Below are 19,001 nucleotides of genomic sequence, written 5' to 3'. Positions count from 1 at the left end.
TTAAACCTATGGTTGATTGCTGCCCACACCATTACTCCACCTCCACCGTAACGATTGTGCTCCAAAACGCAATTGTTTGCGTAGCGTTCATGGCGTCGTCTATAGACACGGATACGTCCGTCGGCGTTCCACAAGTTGAAACGCGACTCGTCACTGAACACTACGTTCTGCCAACGCTGGCCGCGATGGTTGCGGGCCCAAATAAGACGTTGTTGACGGTGGCGTAACGTTAGAATTAGACCGCGGTAGGGCCTACGACAGGTAATTCCGCGTTCTCTGAGTCGATTTCTCACTGTATGTCGACTAATTGGACGTCCACGGTTACCTACAACTATACGTGACGTAGATTGCGCCGTCACAAATCTGTCACGTAAATGACGTTGACGTATATAATTATCCTGTCATCATTATTATTATTTATAGCAGAGCTACCGGCGCCGCGAAGCGGCGCCGACAGCGTCGCATTACGGTTAAACGTGTGAACAAGAAAACGAATAGAGAGATCTAACTGTGTATACTATCGAGTTGAAAATTCGTGGTACTTTTTGGAATCGGTGTTGTTCGGATTTTTTCATGTGCACTATGCACATAGTAATTAATCAATAAAGACGTCAGTAGACGCTTACTGTTTACGGTTGACAAACGCGTCTCGCTTACTACTTTGAATATTGAATGAAAATGTAAACGCGCGTTTGATAATAAAAAAATAGTGCTAAATACATTTTCTACGAAGAAAAAAGAAATAAAATACAATATTTTCATTGTGAAACGACTTTCGTCACGCTGCCATTACCGAACTTTATTATATATACTTAATTTTGTCTTCATGATGTCATAACTCCACAGTGGTGTAGTGGTTAGTGAGTTCGCATTGAAAACCAGAGGTCGTGAGTTCGAACCTCACCTGGAATATATTATTTTTTCAGTTCCTTTATTTCATTTTTTTTGTATTATTATGAGTTTTGAAAATATTGTATAACTAAAGTAATTCATGTGAAATTTAACTAGTGTTTAGTTTTGATGTCAGGTTCCAATGTAGTGCCTGTGCAGTAGTCAGTAGACATAACTTTAAACAAAAAAGCTTTAGGATCAAAATATACAGGCATTGAACTGTGGAAAGCAAATAATGCTCTTCTCCCCGTTCGCATATATTTCACCTGTTAGCTTTAAAATCACTGACCAGAGTTTATAAAAAAAACCTAAAACTATTGGCGATGAATAATCAATAAACATCAAAAAGGTTCTTACTACCATCCCTGTTCTATAGTGCTAAAAGATTAACCATAAAAAAAGCCATAGAAATGTTAACATAGAAGTTCAGTAAATAAACAGGGGTTTTCGAGAATTTCGGCAAACACTGTTTTTCTCTAGGTAAAATTCTGATCATTAACTTTTAAAAATTGCTAGTCTTTCGGGTTTAAAACAAGCTTTGTACAGTCATGTAAATGATTGTAATTTTCCCATACCAGGCGTCTATTATAGCAGTATTTTTTACTGAAAGTTGGACACAATCATTCTTCCTTTCAGAAAGAACCAAAATTTGACAATAATGACATTTAAAAGAATTACAATAGTCATTTCCAGGATTACGTTAATTCTAATTTCTATTAACTTTGGAACTGGAACATCAACTTTTTACATTAAGTCCTCATTGCCAAACATTCACACGCAAAGAGACAGAATTCCTTTGGCTATTGGCCTAATGAGATTCTGTTAGGTTTAAAATTTTCAAGGTTCAAGCTTTTCAATTTGAAGGAGTTACCATTTGTGACTGGTTTCCAGTATGATAATAATTTATGTAAAATTGTTGATGCAGTACGTTTTAATAAGAATAACAGAAATTATTCAAATACGTTTTTTTCTTTATCTTGGTGCAGATGTTAATCTATACCGAACTCTCTTTTAATTATATACAGAATATCTTTCGAGTACTTCACATGTCAAGAATTAAATTTGATGCAGTCTAAAACATGCATTCAGAAATCATGAATTATCATTAATACTTATAATTTTAATAGATCTAATAGAACATAAACTCCCTAAACGAATCCATAATTGCAGACAATTCCAACAACACTCCTTTAATTTTTAAGGGGCAATGGTGATTTTTTCGAGGGAGCTCTGCCTTTTAGGTAGCACCTAATTTCATATTAACGGTTATAAAGACACTGAACATATTATGCAATTATTTCTAAAACTGTTTTTACGATTATAATTATATATTACGAATTACGAAAATAGTTGATTACATGGTTGTATGCAGAGCTCTTTGAATAAACTCCATATAAGGCGAATTGCAGACATGTACATTTAAGGTAAATGTTATAATCTAAATTTGGATTTTCTAAATTTAGATTTTCGAATGTAAATATAATGTAGCTATATTTAGACTTTGACGGTTCGTTAATCTCAGGTAACTATACCGTTTACCATTAAATAGTCACAATACGTTCTTTCAAATAAACGAATACCAAAATGTGTAATAACAAAGAATGGGAATATTATAAGTGATTCAATAACAATTATATAAATATCTCATAAACAGTAGATACGTATTTGTCCGACTGTTCCATACATAATGAAACTTCGGCAGACCTAACATGTACCCGATAGTATATATGTGCTGGTTTTAAATACAAACAGTATATTATCATAGATATATTTAGTAACATGACCTGAATAACCATGACTAAATGAAATGAAAGTATATCATAGGTAAAATAAGGTTATGATCAATACAGTTTACCATATAGGGTAAGAATTCGTGGAAAATCTCTGTGACTGGCCCTTCAGCATGACACATAACCGTATCCACTACCTATAAATATGAACCCTTTCGCAGAGAGAGGCATAATTCAACAAACAACTTGGAGAAAACGTTACTGCTCAGTTCAACAAAACTAATGTAAGTAGATTTATTCAGTTCAACAGTTGATTTGAATATTACTTTGCTCTTTATGTGTTTACTGTGTATTTAGTTTAAAACAATTCTAAAGCTTTGTTATACGTTGCTTTTGTTTTCTTTCAAGTTTTCTGTAAAATGTTCTAATCAAGTAGCAAATGAAAAAAAAAGTTACTTTAAATGTCTACTGAAGTTGTCTCCTATTTCATGCGCATTTACAATTTGATAGTTTTGTTCATTTCAGAACAATGTCTCTTGACTATAATGACGATATCGCCGGCATTGTAATTGACAACGGTTCCGGTATGTGTAAGGCCGGTTTCGCAGGTGACGATGCCCCAAGAGCTGTGTTCCCGGCGGTGACAGGACGGCCAAAGTATGACATCTGGATGACAGGCATGGGTGGTAAGGATACATACATCGGAGATGAGGCACAGAATAAGAGAGGGGTTTTATCACTGAAATATCCGGTCGAACACGGCATTGTCACTAACTGGGACGATATGGAGAGTATCTGGCATCACACTTTCTACAATGAACTCCGTGTGGCTCCGGAAGAACATCCGGTGTTATTGACTGAGGCGCCATTAAACCCAAAAGCTAACCGAGAAAAAATGACCCAAATCATGTTCGAAACATTCAACACACCAGCTTTCTACGTGTCTATTCAAGCAGTGCTTTCACTGTACGCTTCCGGGCGTACCACAGGTGTAGTGTTCGACTCCGGAGATGGTGTTTCACACGTGGTTCCAATCTACGAAGGATATGCATTACCGCATGCTATCGAACGAATAAACTTAGCAGGACGAGATCTGACGAACTATTTATCCAGAATTTTGAACGAACGTGGATACAGCTTCACATCTTCCTCTGAGATGGAAATAGTTCGTGATATCAAGGAGAAACTATGTTATGCGGCCTTGGATTTTGAAGAGGAAATGAATGTTGCTGCAGGTTCGTCTCAAATAGAGAAAAGTTACGAACTTCCAGATGGGGAAATTATTACTATCGGCAACGAACGGTTCCGATGTGTCGAGTCACTTTTCCAGCCATCATTCATTGGTATGGAAAGTACAGGTACGCACGAACAACTATACAACAGTGTAATGAAATCTGATATTGACATAAGAAAAGATCTGCTATCTAATGTCGTACTCTCAGGGGGCTCAACAATGTTTCCTGGCATAGCAGACAGAATGAAAAAGGAATTAGACAATTTGGTTCCCAGTTCCATGAAGGTCAAGGTTATTGCTCCACCAGAGAGGAAGTACTCAGTGTGGATCGGTGGCTCTATCTTATCATCTCTTTCCACGTTCTGTCAAATGTGGATCTCTAAACAGGAATACGATGAGTGCGGCCCAAGCATTGTTCACAGAAAATGTTTCTAAGGCAACAGCAGGACTCGAACTTTTCAGTGCAATTTTCTTCATGTCATTTTTGTAAATAATTCTTCATTATTTATATGAACATGTGGCTTATGAACTGCAGTATACATTGCCGCTTTTACCTCATGATTGTGATATATTTGTTTATTTTTCATACATCAATGTTTCATATTCTCAGGAAAGATCTGATTCACTTAAAATAAACCTTTTTTTTTCTATACTTACATGGTTGTTTTTGTCATGTCACTGTTACTACAAACGATTTGTAAATAAAGTTAGAAAAATCGCAAATTATATTTTTGTATTTAGATTTCTCACCAAGTTAATGTTATCGAAAGACGACCGTAAAGCAGTTAAGCATATATTGCAATAAAATTTATGGACTTCAAGCAGATGTAACAAACAAATTTACACTTCTTATTTGTTGAATATGACAAAGCATTTACGGCGCATTTAAGTTGTACCATCAAAGTAAGATCAAGATGACTTTCATTTCTACTGTGTATTCTTATCATACACTCTTCAATGGCTGGTTAAAAGTTTGGCGTACACAAATTTCTAGCAAGTTTTTCTCCCTTTCTATAATTCTCGTTCAACATGGCCAGCCTCAGTTTGTATCATCATATGAAAAACTTTCATCGGTAAATATACCTAAAAACACTGAAAATTCATCGGAGTATTTAAACACGACAAATGAACAAGGAATAATGGCACGTCACTGCAAACTATTTGAATGCCAGTATGCGAATGCCTTTCTTCGCGCCATTTTCAAATAGCTTTACAATTCCTAAATATATAATATTCTTGGTAACTTTACATGTTTAACTATCTGTTGCTAGTAATATATCGCGATCTCGGCAACATCACACCTTGTTCTAAAAGTATTGTAAAGCTAGATTTCATTACTTTACTTCAGTAGTTACAACAAATATTTGCAAAATATAGAAAGCTGATTCAGAAAACTTGTTAAAATACTTTCTTGTAAGTTTTAATGCACTTGATAACTTGAACCATTTACGTACTAGAGGTTATGAAGTATGCATGACACAGTCCCTTAAAAACTTTTAAAGCAAATTATTATTATGATTTATGTATTTCGAAAATACCTTCATGTGTTTTCCTGAATAATTAAAAAGATATATTCCGTTTCAAGTTATAAAACACGTAGGAGGTTATTCATTATAACATAAAACATTTGTCAAGAGAAAATAAATCTAATTTATAACTCAATATCTTATAAAATAAAGTGCCATTTATTCTGGCACATAGAATAACTCTGCTATAACATTGAAATGTCTATGACTAAGGAAAATAAGTAAAATGTTGCATAATTCATGTTTCGGGTTCATTTATAGGCCAGGATACAGAGCGTTTGTTTGCCTTGACATACAACGAAGATGCAACTTTGCATTAAACCAATCACCAATGTTGGTTCGAGCCTCGCTTGGGGTATGCTGGCTTACGGAAGGTAGATAACTCTGACCCGGTGCCCGCTCGTGGTGGAAATGCGGGCATTCCAAAGAGTAATTTGCCCCTTTTAGTTTAAATTACATTTTCGTTAAACCTTTCTATTTGACAGCTATTGTTTAGTTTATTTCAACAATCTGTGCCCGAACAGGGTCAGTTTTTAAACTGCTTGTGATAGTAGAATTACTTAATGCTCTGCCTTTATGTAGTCATAGTTGTCTGTTTAATGGTTGTTTTACATGCTGTTTTCGGTGCAAATTTAGTAAAGTAATTTTTTTTCTATTTTTGTCACTCCTCATGCAAACTTATTCCTATGCTTAAATTCAGTATGATAAAGACAAATAGAATCTTAAAGGTACTTCTCCTCGGTGAATTTCAGTTTTAAGGTTTTACGTTTTAAGGCCTTTGGTTGTCATAAAATCATGAAAGAAATTAACGATAGGGTGTTTACGAATGGCATATACTCCTATCTTATCCTACATGTATAGCAACCACATTTCATTTTAATTTAAAGTCTTTTCAGTACTTCATGAAAAAAATATTTTGGAACATGTTGGGGATTAAGCGTGAGAATTTGCGTGCAATTAGCCAGTTAACCTTTACCCTGCTATATTTCTACAATGGACTGGTCTATCATTCAGTTTTGACAGTACCACTTATTATTCGAAGGGTTGTTCACTGAAAACTTACTTACTATAGTGAACAGTGTAGACCATGATCAGCAAGTGGGAAAGGCAGAATCACTTGCCGCCAGCTTGCTAAAGGTTAAGGCATTCATTGACCAGTATTTTTGCCTCTGGTTCTTCCAAAGCAGGGTCCCTCTGAGTTCCTACACGTGTTTGTTGTGTCCTTTTGTTTGTTTGTTTATTTGTTCCTATTGTATCTTAGTCTTTGTTTCTTGCCAATTTGTAATTTTGTACCAATTAAAATTCATTTTGATGTGATTTACATCCAGACATGCAATGAATTATCTATATACGTATCAGAAGTCATTTATTATAGATGATACATTCCTTTCAGGATGCTTAAAGCAAACTGTAACAGTGATTTATGTGTTACTTTATTATCGTAATGCGTTTTAAAGTACCTTTCCATCTCAAGCAACAAAGTATGAAGAAGGTTATTCATTAGAACATAACACATTTAGGTCAGAGAAGTTTTATTAATTATGAATTGAAAAACTGTTGAATTCTCCTTCAGCGACTTCTGCCATATTTATATATATTAAAACCGTTACAAAGTTATTGTTTTGTGGTACATTTAAACTTTTGATCTCGAAATCCATCACAGATGATAGAGTTGTGATGAAACGTTTCGATGAGCCTTACTCTAGAGATTTCAAAACTGCTAGCTTTCCGGGTGATTACATGTTAATCTTAAATATCTAGAACTATTTAAAGAGGACTTGGAAAACATTATTTTCGATTTTATAAAATTTGACAATCAAAAAGTCACTTTTACAGCTATTGGCAATTTAAGTGTAAATCTAAGCCAATTTGCTAGCTTATTTGGCGTAATTGTCTCCCTTGAAAACAGCTTATCGAGTGTATAGACTAAGTATAAATCCCGCACGATAATTCAAAGGATAACGTGTTTGATAATTATAATTTTTCTTCAGTAAAACATTTCATACAGAAAATATTTTTGTATAACATTATAGTATGCACTTAACTTCTATCATTGACAACCTTTTCGAGTTCAACGATGCATGATTAAATTATCGTGCGGGAGTAGTAATAGTATACCTGCATGTGACCTGCTTTATGGTTATATTTTGAAAAATATTAATGAAACTTTTTCTTTACAATATCTTTCTTTCAGGGGTAGACACCTGCATTGTTCACACCGAATCCTACAAAATCATATTCTGTCCATTGTTTTAACTACGAGAAAGTATATATTTTTTAGAATGATTTCAGTGCTAGTGCATCCTTAGCCGAACAATACCGGAGAGCGCACATTTTAGCCCGCCCGCTTAGCCCAATAGGGAGAGAACAGATTTTAGCTCACCCACTTAGCACAATAGGGACAGCGCAGATTATAGCCTGCTCGCTTCGGAGAGCACGGATTTTAGCCCACCCGCTTAGTTAAATTGGAACAACACAGATTTTAGCCCCCATTTCCTCACCTCCCCCGCTCAGTAGAAGAGAGTGCAGATCTACGGATCGCAAGGTCGAGATTTCGATCCCCGGGCGGGCGTATGTTCGCCGTGACGATTTGATAAAAGGCATTGTGTCTGGAATCATTCGTCCTCCACCTTTCATTAATGCAGGGAAGTTTGCAGTTAGTTGCGGAGAACAGGTTTGTTCTGATACATAATCAAAGGCAGGTTAGGTTAACAGTCCGCACATAACTGAAATACTGTTGAAACACGGGGTTAAACCCAAAGCAAACAAACTAACTAACAAACAAACGAACAAACACAAAATTCTTCATTTGTTCTTGTTTCGATGCCCAGTACATTCAGAGATAACGCCATTCAGCTAGTTCTGATAGTCAGGCACCGGTAGGTTATCATTTATAAACTTTGCATTGCATTTTAAATTAAAATTTTATCGTCTCCTTACTGTGATCATTTTGGATATTACTATTAGACGTCTCCGGGACATCATCCAGGCTTAATAAACTTGTCCATCTTTCAGTTTGGACAGTACCATTAACTGTTCAAGAAGGTGCTTACCAAAAAGATACTGACTGAATGGCGAACAGTGCAGACCATGATAAGACTGCACGGATGTAAAGGCTGATCATAATCTACCCTGGTCGCAAAGGCAGAATCAACCGTGTTCAGCATAAGGGTGTAAACCATGGACATAGCTGCTTAACTTGCACTAACCACATCTGTGAAAAGCTGACTCAACATGGACTATAATAATAATAAAGACATTTAATGGAATTAGTTTGATTCTTCATACAAACACACAATATAAACATACATTTCTAAATATTAACAATAAATATATATATTTTTAATACAATAAATACTTCTTAAGTTCGAAACAGGCAAAGGTCATAATCATGCTCAACTTCATCGCTAACCAATATTTAGCTCATACGAGAAAAATAATTCGAAACATGTGATTGTTTGCAAGATAAGGGAAAGAATTATATGTGATTTCATATATTAATTGTAGGTATTGCTTCCCCTTATAGTCCGCATGTCATACGAACATGTGGATATTCAACTTAATGGTACAAAATTAAGAATGAGCAATTTTCACAGTTGTCTAAAACGATTTTAAGCGCCCGCTTTGAGTGCGGGAGGTCGTAGGTTCGATCCCTGGCCGCGTCATACCAAAGACGTAAAAATTGGTACTAGTTGCTTCCTCGCTTGGCGCTCAGCATTAAGAGGGTAGAGCTAGGACTGGTCAGCCTGATGTCAGTATAATGTGACTTGGTGGGGTAACATGCATGATATTCCAGTGAGGCAGCACTATAAAGCTGGACATTGAAATCACTACTACAAATAAACACCGTCATTTACATGACTGATTTTTTAAAGACGTTAAACCCGGACACAAAAAAAGATTTTATGTTGAAAATTTCATGTATACAATTATGAGTATTTTGTAAAATGGTTCAATCATTACAGTACCTCGTACTTAAACCTCTCCAATCCAGAACCCTTGCAACTGCATCCTCAAAGTTTCGGATAATACACAATGAATAAAACATTATGTATTCATAATTAATAAAACATCATGTACTCAAATAAATGTATCAACATGTACCTACAATGAATGAAACATTATGTATTCACAATGAATGAAACATGAATGAATAAAACATCATGTACCCACAATGAATAAAACATCAAGTACTCACAACAAACGAAACATCATGCACTCACAATGAATGAAACATTATGTACACACAATGAATGAAACATCACGTACTCACAATGAAATAAACATCATATACTAACAATGAATAAAACATCATGTACTCACAATAAATGAAACATCATGTGCTCGAAAATGAATGAAACATCATGTACTCACAATGCATTAAACATCATGTACTCACTTTGTACTCACAATAAATGAAATATTATGTACTTATAATGAGCAAAACATCATCTGCTCACAATGAATGAAACGTTATGTACTCACAGTGAATGAAACATCATGTACTCACAATGAATGTAACATCATGTACTCGCAATGCATTAAACATCATGTACTCACAATGCATTAAACATCATGTACTCACTTTGTACTTTATAATAAATGAAATATTATGTACTCATAATGAATGAAACATCATCTGCTCACAATGAATGAAACATTATGTACTCACAGTGAATGAAACATCATGTATACACAGTGAATAAAACATCATGTACTCACAATGAATGAAACATCATGTACTCACAGTGAACGAAACATCATATACTCACAATAAATGAAACATTATGTATTTACAATGAATAAAGCACCATGTACTCACAATGACTGAAACACCATGTACTCACGATGAATGAAACATCATGTACTCACTATGTATTCACAATGAATGAAACATCATGTACTCACAACGAATAAAACATCATGTACCCACAATGAATGAAACATCATATACTCACAATAAATGAAACATCATGTACTCACAATGAATGAAACATCATGTTGTCACAATGAATGAAACATCATGTACTCACGATGAATGAAACATCATGTACTCACTATGTATTCACAATGAATGAAACATCATGTACTCACAATGAATGAAACTTCATGTACTCACAGTGAACGAAACATCATATACTCACAATAAATGAAACATTATGTATTTACAATGAATAAAGCACCATGTACTCACAATGACTGAAACACCATGTACTCACGATGAATGAAACATCATGTACTCACTATGTATTCACAATGAATGAAACATCATGTACTCACAACGAATAAAACATCATGTACCCACAATGAATGAAACATCATATACTCACAATAAATGAAACATCATGTACTCACAATAAATGAAACATCATGTACTCACAATAAATGAAACATCATGTTGTCACAATGAATGAAACATCATGTTGTCACAATAAATGAAACATCATCTACTCACAATGAATGAAATATTATGTACTCACAGTGAATAAAACATCATGTACTCACAATGAATCAAACATCATGTTGTCACAGTAATGAAACATCAGGTACTCACAATGAGTGAACATCATGTACTCACAATGAATGAAACATCATGTTGTCACAATAAATGAAACATCATCTACTCACAATGAATGAAATATTATGTACTCACAATGAATAAAACATCATGTACTCACAATGAATCAAACATCATGTACTCACAGTAATGAAACATCAGGTACTCACAATGAGTGAACATCATGTACTCACAATGAATGAATCATCATGTACTCACAATAAATGAATCATCATGTACTCACAATGATTGAAACATCGTGTACTCACAATGTCACAATGAAAGAAACATTATGTTCCCACAATAAATGAAACATCATGAACTCACAATGAATGAAACATCATGTACTCACAGTAATGAAACATCAGGTACTTACAATGAATAAAACATCATGTACTCACAATGAATCAAACATCATGTACTCACAGTAATGAAACATCAGGTACTCACAATGAGTGAACATCATGTACTCACAATGAATGAATCATCATGTACTCACAATGAATGAAACATCATGTTGTCATAATAAATGAAACATCATCTACTCACAATGAATGAAATATTATGTACTCACAATGAATAAAACATCATGTACTCACAATGAATAAAACATCATGTACTCACAATGAATCAAACATCATGTACTCACAGTAATGAAACATCAGGTACTCACAATGAGTGAACATCATGTACTCACAATGAATGAATCATCATGTACTCACAATAAATGAATCGTCATGTACTCACAATGATTGAAACATCGTGTACTCACAATGTCACAATGAATGAAACATTATGTTCCCACAATAAATGAAACATCGTGAACTCACAATGAATGAAACATCATGTACTCTTAAATGAATGAAACATCGTGTACTCACTATGTACACACAATGAATGAAACATCATATACTCACAATGAATGAAACATAATGTACTCATTTTGTACTCACAATGAATGAAACATCATGTACTCTTAAATGAATGAAACATCGTGTACTCACTATGTACACATAATGAATGAAACATCATATACTCACAATGAATGAAACATAATGTACTCATTTTGTACTCACAATGAATGATAAATCATGTACTCACTATGTACTCACATTGAATGAAACATCATGTACTTATTATGTACTCACAGTGAATGAAACGTCATCTCCTCAGAAAGAATAAAACATTATGTACACGAATTTTTATGCACTCACAATGAATGAAACATCATGTACTCACAATGAATAAAATACCATGTACATACAATGAATAAATCATTATGTACTCACAGTGAATGAAACTTCATGTACTCAAAATAAATGAAACATTATGTACTCACAATGAATGGAACATCAGGTACTCAGATTGAATGACACATCATGCACTCACTATGTACTCACGATGAATGAAACATAATGTACTCACAATGAATGGAACATCATGTATTCAGATTGAATGACACATCATGCACTCACTATGTACTCACGATTAATGAAACATTATGTACTCAAAATGAATGAAACATCATGTACTCACTATGTACTCACAATGAATAAAACATCATGTATTCACAATGAATGAAACCTCGTGTACTCACAATGAATGAAAGATCATGTACTCACAATGAATGAAATATTATGTACTCTTTTAGTTTTCTAGCAAAACAACAAGATAAAGTGGGCATGTCTTCAGAACTGATTTGTTAATTCTTTGGCATAACCTTTATGACTACGGTTCTTTGAAGCTAAGACTATCGAACTTGGGACTATGGGAATACATATATATTATTTCTTTCTGACGTGTTCGGCACAACACCTTATATGTCTTACCGGCGCGCTTATTTGTCGTTCTGACGCCTTTCAAACCCTCCAGCAAGACAGAAATATAAAAAAGCGCACCGATAACGAGTCGCAAAACAGGCAACTAAAGATGGCGCGTTTGAATGGCGCCAACACACCAGGACGAAACGAAAAAAACGCCCGTCAATACAACAAATAAGGTAGTTCTTGTTCACTTGCGTCAATGTGTAGTTCTTGCGTGTTAACGTACCAACACGCTAGAACAAAATGGCAGAAATCCGCCTCCTAATTTCGTGTCAGCGCAATAATATATCAGATCCGTTATATGTTTTAACTGAATATCTTTTTCAGAGCGAACCAGAATCTGGACTTCGCAGGTACACGTGACATGCATTACCACTCTTGTATCCATACCTTGTCATTTCTTCATCCAGGCATATCCTATCGGTGCATTAATGCTCTGCAGAATTGAATTAATTTCAGAGAGGTTGAAGTCAATAACGCATGAAACAGTACATCTGAAGCAAAAGAAGTAATAAATGTTTTGTATAGCTCTTTGTTTTAGGAGCATATAGAGGGATTAACACTTTGCCCAATCTTAAGCAACAGTAGTAAAATTTCGCGCATGCGCACTCTATGTAGGGCAGAAAGACATGACCTCACAATATAATATAAACTTCGTACTTCGTTGAAGTTATATCATATTTCAATTTTTTCGATCAATATGAGTCTGTATTATAAAAAAAAATACCACTGCTGCGGGACAAAGGAAAATATAATTATGTAAATCTTCGTATATCTGCAACTGCTTTGCTAAAGAAAGAGGTACATGTACTTTAATGCGTATTATAACTGTTAGTTAGGGCAGGCAAAAAAACCATTTGTCAGCAATATTGATCTTTCATGTTGAAAAATTTAGGTTAAAGTAAAATTAGAAATTGATATTTTCTATCAATACAAGCTTATGTTTGTATGGACATTTCTTCTGCGACGGGCACGCCGTCAGGAACATTTGCTGAACTTTGCCATTTTTGGAACTAATATTAGCAGTAAAACAAATAAGGAAAAAGTGCTTATAAAATATTTATTTTGGGTAAATAACTGCAAATGAAAACTTGTTTCGAAAGAAAATGACAAAATCTGAATGTTTGTGACAAAAAAGACAACATCTGTTCGTCCGTATGTACGTAATTAAAGATAAAAGCTGTATTTCCGTACTTTTCCGTACGGAAAATGTCCGTGTTTTTCATTAACTTCAAACAATTTTAGAATGTTCCAAACACAAGATATTTTAATGAAATAACTTTTATAAATTAAATTCAAAAATTTTCTAAACGAATATGTAACTTGTATAATTTTACCGCCGACGGTTCGTCGGAGGACCGTCTAAAAATGTATCAGTTTTCGTGAAAATATGCATACTTCTTCATATATCTTATAGAGTGTGTGTGTGTGTGTGTGGGGGGGGGGTCCTTGTCTGAGGAGCCATATCTTCATAACCTGATGTCCGATTTTAATAAATGAAACCTTGCTGCAAAGGGCAAGTCAGTACCTAGAGAAAAGAACCATGTCAGGTTCGAACCCGGTCGACTAGGGGTCAAGGTCATAGGTCAAATTCCATTAATATTCTCAAAATATGAACTTGTAAGAGCAGTCAAGACAGTCCTGAAAACCCAAGCACTACCTTCAATGAGTCCAATGACACCATTGAAGCAATTCTCACGGCTCCTCGGGTCTGGTCAGCTTAGTCTTGGCCAGCACCTTACCGCATATAACAAGCTTGATCATTTTCTGATACCAGATTTTAAGAGGCGTGCAAGCGCCGAGTGTAATTCGACCTTGCAAAAACCACGAGAGCCGAATACAAAATCCCTGATCTAGCCACTGTTGTAATGACCTTTAATTAAACACCTCTACCTTTTTGTTTGTTGTTTGGTTATTGAACGAAATCTTCAATGTTTGTCGATATTAAAATGGAACTAAGTAAATTTTTATGTGCGCTATTTATAGAACTGTTCCAGGTCTTGCATATTAATGAAACTAGTCCGGCAGCATACAATACGGAAGGTACAATATGGGAATTTAAAAGTTACGATACGGATTTTTTTCTGTCTGTTCATATTTAATTGTGAAATACAAACCGATTTTTACAGAATATATATTGGTATATAAAAAATAAGCGTATTTTTTTAAAAAAAATAATTACGTCGACGAATATTCTAAGTTTGTTCAGTACAGTTATATTTGTACTAGAAAACATTTTTTTTCCATTTTGTAAAAGATCGGATAAACATAGTAATAGCGTTTCAAATACTGTTTTCTTTCATTAAAAGGACAGACGGAACCCGGATGATATACAAGTAGTATTAAAGCAGAAAAACGAGAATCTGATAATCGTGTGTGAGAATAAATTTTTCTAGACACATATTTTAGAAAAAGATATGAATTAAAATAATAACTTAATGTATTTGAATGTTTTTCTTTTCTATCATCATATAAGAAAAAGGTGACTTGGGCTTTTTTACTTGTTTTCTTTTTTTTTTGCACGTAACATTTACCTATTATTATATCATAATACATTTGTAAGGCTACTAGGGGATGTGCTTCGACCCTTACTAGTCTTTTGACAGGGCAAACAAATGGGGTTACCTTTAAGTAGGACCCGAAAGAAAGAAGGAAAAAGAATATAGATACCTTATTTTGTCCATGCATGCAGCTGACCAATTTATAGAAAGTACATGATACAGAATCTTAGCTGGTAATATGTTGAATATTCAAAATGTGTTTAATTCAAGTAAAAAGTTTGGTCAATTTTGTTCCACAAAAATCTAACCCACTCGGAAGAGCATGTGCCTTCCTGTACAACTGAAGTGAAACAGAGAATGACTGACTTAATTGTTTTCATGTCGGTGTGTAGTGTATGCGTTCTTTGTTACAGTCAATGGGACTTTTGTAACGGTTGTGGTTAGTCAAACTTTTGTGTTTTAGCGAACCATGTTAGACCTCTATTGTGTGATAACGATCAGAGCCAGCAAGATGGAAAACTGGCTTCATGTGACAATTCAGAAATATTTCGTTAGAATCATACATTCCGATGAGCTAGTTCAACAAATTTGACGCGATCCTAGAAATTATTCAGCTATTTGTCTTCTGTGCAATATCTCCACTTGGTTTATTTTACCTAAACAGTATCTAGTGTGATGACTATTTCATCTTTGTTTAGTCTAATCACATGTTTATAATTTAACGTACATGTATTTTCTTTCTGGATTCTGTACCAGTACTTAAATGTATGTATGTTTATCGTGTTTAATCTATACGTTTTACATTTATGAATTTTGTTAATGTGGAATGCTTTATTTTTGTATGCAACTTGTTAAGTGTGCTGTTTTGAATACCACTTAACAAGGCATTACAGTAGTCTAACCGTGAAGTAACCAGGCTGTTGATAAGGGTCTTTGTGGCATCACTGGTAAGATACCGTCTGATGTGACCTATTCTGCGAAGTTGTGCATATCTAGCCAGGCACACAGAGCTGACTTGTTGTTCCATATCCATATTGTTGTCAAGTACTGCACCAAGATTCCTAACACATTTTGTGGCTTTTATCACAGAGTCACCGACCTTCACAGAGGCGTCATCAATGTACTTGGAGTTACACTTTGATGTGAATAGCATTACATCCGTTTTTTCAGCATTGAGCTTCAGCATGTTACAATGCATCCACGAGACAATTTCAGCCAGACAGCTCTCAATGCGGCGCAAAGCCTCACTTCTAGCCACAGCCTCTATCGGCTTAAAGGATAGGTATAATTGAGAGTCATTGGCGCAGAAAATCATATCAACCGTTTAGCTCAACAGGGAAGGAGTAGATCTGCGGATGATGGAGCTATGAGTTCGATCCCCTGTGATAAAACGATCCCCTGGCGTGTGATAAAAAATATTGTGTATTTGCAATTTTTCTGTGAAGCACTTGAACGTGTTTACGTGCATGAAAAGAGTGCTATATAAGAACTTTTTAAGAACAGTTAAAACTAATTATACCTTACTCCCAGCAATTTGCTGGTACCATTTACAGCTGGGTCGACTGAGGCAATCGTGATAAAATGCCTTGCCCCAGGACACACCACAATAGGAGTAGCCAGGATTCGAACCAGGAACCTTCAACTCCGTAGGAAAGCGTCTTAGCCCTCTCGACCACTGCGTCCACATTCAGAAATTACAGAAAAAATATTCTAATTTCAAAACGTTAATCCGAACGCTTGCGTGTAGTAATACTACATACAAAATAGTGAGCTTTAGCTATACAGTGTCTGAAATTTCTTTAAGTTGCTCCTTACATCCTTGCATGTGAGGCCACATATTCAAAACTTAAGATACTTATATCTAAATTCTGAAACTTCAGAGGATTACTAGGATAGAAACTGAACATCTACACGTATATGTATACGTAGGAAACTGTTATATCCGTATAAGCGTAAATGAAAAAAACAACATTTTAGACAATAATTATTTTAAAATCAAGGAACATGAAATTCACTTTCATGTTCATGTTGATAACCGAATCATCGATAATTAATCAAATTATCAAATACAAACACAAAAATAATTAATCAAACTTGCCATGTCAAATTATCATTATGACATCAATATCACATAACAATTACGTTTACAAGAACCAATACCAGTTTCAGCATTAACCCTTAGCCTGCTGGCGGCAAGGGATTCTACCTTTGCGACTAGTGCAGACCAAGAACAGCCTACACATACTTGTAGTCTGATCATGGTATACACTGTTCGTACTCAGTATCTTTTTGCTATGCACCCCTTTTAACAGTTAATGGTACTGTCCAAATTTTAAGATGGACAAGTTTATTATAGACATTTAGCAGGGTAGGGTTAACTAATTACAAAACAATCAATTTTCAAACTCTGCTACCATTATTGGCATCAATTATCACAAAAATGTTCCACAACCGTTATCACTGTAATGGTTATTTACCTTAAAGCTTATTTGAAATAAACTGACTCAAAATCAGGATCAATTTCCTGAGGACCACCTACTACTTGATACATTTGCCCTTGAAAGTTCGACTCTAAATCGGACTATTTTGAATAAAGTAAATTGTTTTTGGTGTTGTTGTTTGTATTGGTTTGTTTAACACCGTTTTTCAACAGTGTTTCAGTCATGTAATGACGGACAGTTAACCTAACCAGTGTTCCTGGATTCTGTCCCAGTAAAATCTGTTACCGTAAGTAACTGCCAACTTCCCCATATAAGTTAGAGGCAGAGGATGAATGATATAAGGCACAATGTCTTTTGTCAATCGTAACGGAGAACATACGCCCCGCCAGGGGAATGAGGGGATTGAACTTACGACCCCGCGATCTGTAGATCTTCGTTCTCTCTATTAAGCTTTGTGGGCGGGACTTTGAATTCAATAGAAATCAGACCGGGCTTATTCGAATAACCTAAAATTATAGGGTATCGAATGTGTTTTTTATGAACAGCTGTAGTGCGCATGAATTTGATATTCTGTTATCACATACTTGAGAAAAGAAGACAAAAACAAGGAGCTGCATTCAATAAACGCTTGATGCCCCCGGTGGCATCCTTGTCGATACAAAGCAACCTAAGTCCAAAACGAGGTCAAGGTCAAACTGAGGTCAGGTGATGTTTGAAGATGAGGAATGGTCACAGGTTACATCTGTATTAGTATCAATTCATTCTTGTAAGCGGTATTAACTCTAGACGAAACGGTCCCATTCGGTTAACCAAGAGATGGCCCATCTAAAGCAACCTAAGTCCAAAATGAGGTCAAGGTCAAGGTCAAACTGAGGTCAGGAGATGTCTGAAGATGAGGAATGGTCACAGGTTACATCTGCATTAGTATCAAGTCATTCTAGTAAGGGGTATTGATGCTAGACGAAACGGTCCCATTTGGTTAACCTCGTACGGACGGACGTTCCTACATATGGATACTTATGTGGCTACTCTTTTGTTCTCTCTATTGTTAGAGAAAAATAGCCACATAAAAGCCTGACGGAATGAATGACATCAAAGAAAAAGTACAGTTACCTATTGTTCTTATAGCCACCTAAGTATGCAAATGTGAGCTCGGACGGACGAACGAACGGACGGACGGACGGACAGGACGATCACTTTATGTCTCCCGTAGATGCCGTGGGCATAAAAAAACATCATATCTTGGCACGAGTCACAAAACTTAAATGCGAAACAAGAAAGAGAGTTCCTGTAATATG

The 19,001-nt window shown here is 35.2% G+C and overlaps 1 protein-coding gene across 1 annotated transcript; it reads left to right on the top strand.

Moving 5' to 3' along the window:
* The first annotated feature begins 2,745 nt into the window (after positions 1-2,745).
* On the top strand, positions 2,746-4,575 carry LOC123561408 (actin, cytoplasmic-like). The gene is made up of 2 exons (XM_045353758.2): positions 2,746-2,905; positions 3,147-4,575. The coding sequence occupies exon 2, from the start codon at positions 3,151-3,153 to the stop codon at positions 4,288-4,290; it is 1,140 nt and encodes a 379-aa protein (XP_045209693.2). The 5' UTR covers positions 2,746-2,905; positions 3,147-3,150; the 3' UTR covers positions 4,291-4,575.
* Positions 4,576-19,001: the final 14,426 nt, after the last annotated feature.

The sequence above is a fragment of the Mercenaria mercenaria genome, chromosome 10, assembly GCF_021730395.1.
Source record: "Mercenaria mercenaria strain notata chromosome 10, MADL_Memer_1, whole genome shotgun sequence".
Lineage (NCBI taxonomy): Eukaryota > Metazoa > Mollusca > Bivalvia > Venerida > Veneridae > Mercenaria > Mercenaria mercenaria.
The sequence above is the reverse complement of the archived record's forward strand: the minus strand, read 5'-3'. Positions and strand labels throughout refer to the sequence as shown.